The sequence below is a fragment of the Lepisosteus platostomus genome, chromosome 17 (genome assembly GCF_059453375.1).
Source record: "Lepisosteus platostomus isolate fLepPlt1 chromosome 17, fLepPlt1.hap1, whole genome shotgun sequence".
Classification (NCBI taxonomy): Eukaryota; Metazoa; Chordata; class Actinopteri; order Semionotiformes; family Lepisosteidae; genus Lepisosteus; species Lepisosteus platostomus.
Genome location: NC_142627.1, coordinates 20084183 through 20090182, shown reverse-complemented (window position 1 = coordinate 20090182; position 6000 = coordinate 20084183). Strand labels below are relative to the sequence as shown.

General features: G+C 39.2%; 1 protein-coding gene across 1 annotated transcript in view; it reads left to right on the top strand.

Moving 5' to 3' along the window:
- Positions 1-2325: 2325 nt before the first annotated feature.
- pde10a (phosphodiesterase 10A) overlaps positions 2326-6000 on the top strand; it is a 93455-nt gene continuing 89780 nt past the window's right edge. Inside the window, exon 1 of the mRNA XM_088609508.1 lies at positions 2326-3590. Within this exon, the coding sequence (XP_088465634.1) occupies positions 3506-3590 (85 nt within the window). The 5' untranslated portion in view covers positions 2326-3505. The remainder of the gene's footprint in view (positions 3591-6000) is intronic.

Sequence of the window (6000 nt, the reverse complement as noted above, 5' to 3'; positions counted from 1 at the left end):
AGAGCGAAGCGCGTGTTTGCCTACAGAAAACACTCCGGGCGTCACTGGCATAAATGAAACGGCCAAAATGAAAGCGAAAAAATCTACATAAACCCCTCCAGCTCACAGAGGGAGGGAGATTCAACAAAGGTTCATAAAATATACAAATTATAAGATAGTACCTTACAAGGTAGATGTGCTACTAAATACGAATTCGTGGAATGCGTTCAGTTAAGCTGAATGAAAGGAAATTAAAAAAAGGAGGTGAAGGAGACATTCGTGTCCCAACAAGAATTTTCCAGACACAATAAAAATCATGCTTGCGTTGGTTTTGCGCAATTAAATATAACTAGTAATGCTGTGGTTTCATTACTAGTTATATTTAATTGTCGAAATGAATTTCCTTTTCATAATGCAAAAAATGAACCTTTGCTGTAGAGCTTGTCGTGTTGCGGTAACGAGGCACAAGTTCTGAACAAAATGTGGGGCTCAAACGCTTCCTTTTACGATGAAGGCATCACGGAGGTTTACAATGGGTATGAGGTGGCTTCAGCTCGGTATAGGTCATGTTTCTTCTTCCAGTGGTGCTTGATGTTGCCCCTTTGGTGTTTTTCTGACACCTTTATTTTGTTGTTCCCTGCTTAGTTTGATCATAGTGAAGAGGGCTGCAGGTGTATGTCCTGATAAAACAGTCTCACATTGTGCATCTTTGTCTGCTAGCCGAAGAACAATTGAGCATACATTTTAAATTCTTACAGATCCAGCAATTAGCAGTGACGTTGTTCGGATGGACTGTAAGCTAAGCATGGGATGCGTGATGGCCGATTGAACTGCATGCAAGGAACAGAGTAATTTTGCTAGAAAATAAATCTTGGCAGTGTATTCCTTAGTTAAACACAGGGTACTTCAGCTCAATGGGTGTGTGCAGCACAACCATTGGAAACGTTTGTTGTCAAGGTTCATTATACACGTGCTTGAAGGGTTTGAGGGCATCTGAAGCAAAACAGTGGATAAATCATGCCACACAATTCATCAACATCCCCAGTAAACCCGACATGTTTCTGTTTGGCATCATGTGAGAATGATGAGCAAAATAGTCTGTATTTTATACCATCACGATGAACCTTTCTGAGTCATATACCGGTTTTCATCCTGTGATAACAAACGCATTATCCCTGGTGCTTTCAAGAAGTTGAATTCCCAAGTCAATAAAATGTGTGCTTGCTGAATTCCATCTCCCGTCCTTCGTTTTTTCCTCACATTCTTTGCAGCTGCTCCTATGGGCTATAATAAGCACCGACATTTTGTGTTGTATACAGTCAAAATTTTATTTTTAAACCAATAGATATCTACAGATATCTGGACAGTACTGTTAGATCAGAGGTTTGTTTAGGACTTCGGCACCTTAAAGCAACCACGAAATTCGGTGATTCATTCATTTATTTATTTATACCTTGTTATATAGCGGGACAAGCATGCGAGTCTTTACCTTGCAGGTCACGTATGTTGCAAAATACATATGAGCAACTTCTTATTCAAAAGCGCATGATTACAACTGCCACATTAAAGAAATTGGCAACAAGTGATTCCATTGTTAAAAACCTGTATCTGCCATATGGATCCGTTAAATTCAATGTCTTAATTTTTGTGCCAATGTGTTTTAACCGATTTTAAATCCAAAGAACACTAGATAAACGTTCTGAACGAATAATAAAAAAAAAACAGGCGCCTTTGACATCATGACAGATGGGTGTAGAAGAACAATAGTTTCGCGAATAACAATCTTTTGCAGACACGACTGAAGTGAAGTGGAAACCGACGAACCGCAGCTGTCGAGATGCGACCACCATTGCTACACCGCGACCATACCCTGCCTCTGCTTTTTGCTTCGAGAACGAGCTCTTTCGTACATCTACTGTATAGAATTGTGTGGCATTCAGGAGGGGGCGGAAACACGAAAATAGCATCTTATGGACGTAATTTCACAAATCCATGTAGAAATCAGATGCACCACCTTGACAAGAACAATAAACGTCTCGTCTGATTTTAAAGACACGATTTACTGTCATAAAAAACATTGCAATCAGTCTATACTCGCTTTATTAATCTTAGCAAAATGAATTAATGAAAGGCGATTGATACATCTTCTATTCCAAGCTTTTATTGGTGTGTGTGTGTGTGTCACTAATTAACTTGGAGCGCAATTTATTTAAAGGTCGAGGTTGCTTGCGTAGGATAAGATGGGTTATCATTTGAGCGAATTTGAATTGCAGCCTTGGCACCGTTTGCAAGGGAGCTACTGACGTCATCGCCTCCTTCTGGACGTGAGATCCGCTCAAGTACTGCTGGACCCCCTGTTTACAGCAAACTCCTAAGTTACACGGTGCTGCCACAAAAGGCAGGCTACACTGGGCTTGGTGTTAAATATAGAAAACATCGCCGTGAACATTTCGCAGAAAATTACTGAGACAGTCAGATGTTGAACCATGCCAATCTGGTCGCTTTACATCTCCCTAGCAACTGGATTAAGAAGTTTTATGAAGACGCTACCAAAGGCAAGCAGAGCTTCTTTAACGCGTCGGGGGGCTGAGGATTTCTGTATTAAAGTGAAGGTACTGTCTTCAGACTTTACAGCACTTAAGTGGTATTCTGGTTTGAAACGGGAATAGGTACCCGATGAAATTCTCGCCTCTACAGATGCTGACAGCTGCTGTCACCTAACACTTCTCTGGGTACAGTATGTGACACGGCAATAGTGGTGCAGGCATTCCAGTGTCAGGCTGGAACACTTTTATCTTTTTTTCCTCTTGTACAGCTTTTGAGCCTGTGATCTTTTTAATGTTCAGGACAGTGCCGTTTCTTATATGCTCAATTAACGCTTTAATTTGCGAAGACTGTATTGCAAGTGTCAGTCTGCATGGATATTTGTCCCCCGTGTGCGTCTGAGTGTTGGATTCCAGCTGGTTCTCTGCCAGCCTTGCAAATGACTTTAATGAAAATACTGCCGTTGGAGACTGAAATTAAACCGCTGACCCCAACGCTGCCTCTCCTGCCGGCGATAAGAGGGCTAGCGTTTCTCCGCTCTTTGACTCTAATGCACACTTCTACGCAAAATGCTGTTCATCTGAATCTCGGACACACGTGATCCTCAAATTGTGCAGTATTCTTCATTTGCTAAGCAACAATCCTAAGCGGTTTTTTTTTCTTTTCCTAAAGAAAAATGTTTTTTTCCCTGTATGTATATCTCGAAACTCCACCTCAGCGTCTGAGACTGCCTTGGATACAGCAGTCTGGTACCCGCAACACCTAGCAACTTTTTTCCTCCTCGCGTTCGGTTGGGGGAGTAAACTACACCAGAAGAGAGCGGAGAGAGCTGAGGGGATTGTGGTTTGTTGGGATTTCTGCACTAGTCCCTGCCTATTACATGCACTTGATCGGCAGCCAGTTGAAAGTGTCTCGATTTCAACCGATTCCCGACTGTCACCTTAGAACGAAATAAAGCTCTTCGAAGCGAAATATTAACCCAATGTCGAGGAAACGAAAAACTCCAGATGGTGAACCAGATATCGCGAATGACGAGGGGTCTCCACGCGCGAGCGGGAGTGAACAAGGTAAGAACTCCAGTGTCGCTGCTACAAAACATGACTGTGAAAGCTTAGTAACAGATTTGCCTGGTTTCTGGAAAGGGGTGATTGGATACATGTGGAATCCATCTCAACAACGAGCCATTCAAGAAATCATGCCTGCTTTGATCCACGAAAATAATGCAATTTACATATTCATACCCAGTAACTCTTAATATTTTCTCACATAGACAAAGCATAAAAGTTATTAATGCGTGCTGCATTCAGAGTGAAAATCATCGTTGCGATATGTGTAAAGGAAACTGAAAAAAGAGAAACATGAAACCAGTAAACCCATATTAACAAGTCAAGATTAAGTAAGTTTAAACTCGCGTGCATGTGATGCATATGAATGCTTTCTGGAAGGAAAATGTGGAGACGTCACTTAATTACGTCATCCTGGTTTTGGAAATGTAATAACATTTGAAAAGTCCTTTCTTCAGCACAGTGTGTTCAGCCGATTTGACAAACTGGGCTCTCTTTGTTCTGCCCAGATAGATGGGTACACTTGTGAGATCATTTCAATAAATGTCATTTTAGCAAAAGAAAAAAATAATGTAGAATGTAAGAAAATATTCTAAAAATCTACAATCTAGTTTTAGATAGGTTTATCTGTATTACACCGATTTTATCTAGGAAGTTGGGTGACGATTTTTGTTGCAATATTTAAGCATTTCTAACCTTGATATGTCAGATGGAGTAACAGCATTGCAACACAAATAACGACCTTCATCATTGTGTTAATGAGAAAATAACTATAGCTCAGTTGCAAAGAGATCATTTAAAAAAATGTTTTGGAACCCAAATACCAAGGCCTTACTGGGCCTGATTGAAAAGGCACATGACAATAAAACGAAATGGCACACGCATCAATTTTTTCCAAGAGACATGCCAGTGTAGTGTATGTTTTGAGGCACAGTAGATAGTTTTAGCATATTTTCCAATGGGTGAAAATGGTGAAGAGAAAGACATAATGTTCAGGTTATTAATCCACTCAAACAGGACACCTAAAAAAGGGTTGTGGGACCTTATGAAGACATAATGGTGGCATACTGTAGGTACCTATGGATGAAATGCTGTTTAAATAAGGGTAGAGGAGAAAAATGTCTCACTGATTTATACAATCAAATATGTGTAGGTGTAGTGTATATGCAACTCCCATGTTACATATAAAGCATTCAATGTCATCTTTCTTTTGCTTCCATGTTATCACATGTGACAGTTTTCATCATTTTCATCACATTTTATTTTGCGAGTTATATACCTATAAAAAGCACATAAAAGGTGTTAGTATCTTTATTTGCAAAGAAAAATCAAGGCCTGTCTGTGCCTAGCTGGGATTGGTATCTCATGGTGTAGTGACAGCTTCTGCAATGCAATTGCGTAACATTGTGATATTCATCACAGAAAAGGAACATTTCTAGAGCAGCAATATCACGTTTTTGTTTCTATGTTTTGCCTCTAGATTTTTGAGAACTATGTCATTTTACATAATTTAGCATATTGCACCAAAAAATGTATTTCTGAACTAAATTTCTAAATACTGATTTTTATTGGAAACAAGATTGAACATTCTAATCAACAACACTGAAGCCTGTTCTTCTTTACAGATGTACTGTAAATTAAAGAGAACACACAACCTTCAAATGAGGTTTCAATCAGCCCTAAGCTTATACAATTATAAGCTATAAGCCTATGGCTAAATTTTCATTGAAATCTATGTGCTGTACTTTATTACATTTTGCAGGAAGTAATATTTTAGAGAACCGTCTAGTTTTCTGTTTTACCTGATTTTACTTTTTGCAGTACAAGTGCCCTTTAACACTGTCTAAGGAACAACAAATCAATGCTTACAAATGAAAATCCATTTGGCCCATCTGGTAGATTTGATAGGATCCCTGATCTAAGGATTTCATCCACTAACCTGAAAGAGGCTTGTTCCACACTCCCGCAGTCCTTTTTGTAAAGAATGGCCTCTTGTTCTGTTTTTAACACACTTCCTCTTAGTTTCTACTTGCGTCCCCTAGTTTGTTTGTCACAGCTGACTTTGAAAAAGCTGGGTTGACTTTCTTAATACTGTACCTTGGAGGACACTGAATACTGTAAATTGAATCAAGAACCCGCATAGTTTTCTCTGTTCAGTTCAATGTTCAAGACAAAGGTTCAGTTTTTTTTCGGAGATATGTTTAGGTCAAATAATATATCTGGTTGCATTTATCAGGACTGGTTCCAGAGCAGCAATATCATCATCTCTTTGTGATGTGGTGAACAAAATTGTGCAAAAAATTGAGATCTTAGTAGTGTATTGTACAGATTGTACAAATTCTACGCTATAATTAAATATCCTATTATTTTTTCTCTATTTTTTATTGCTTCTCCACGTTGTCTAGAAGATGGA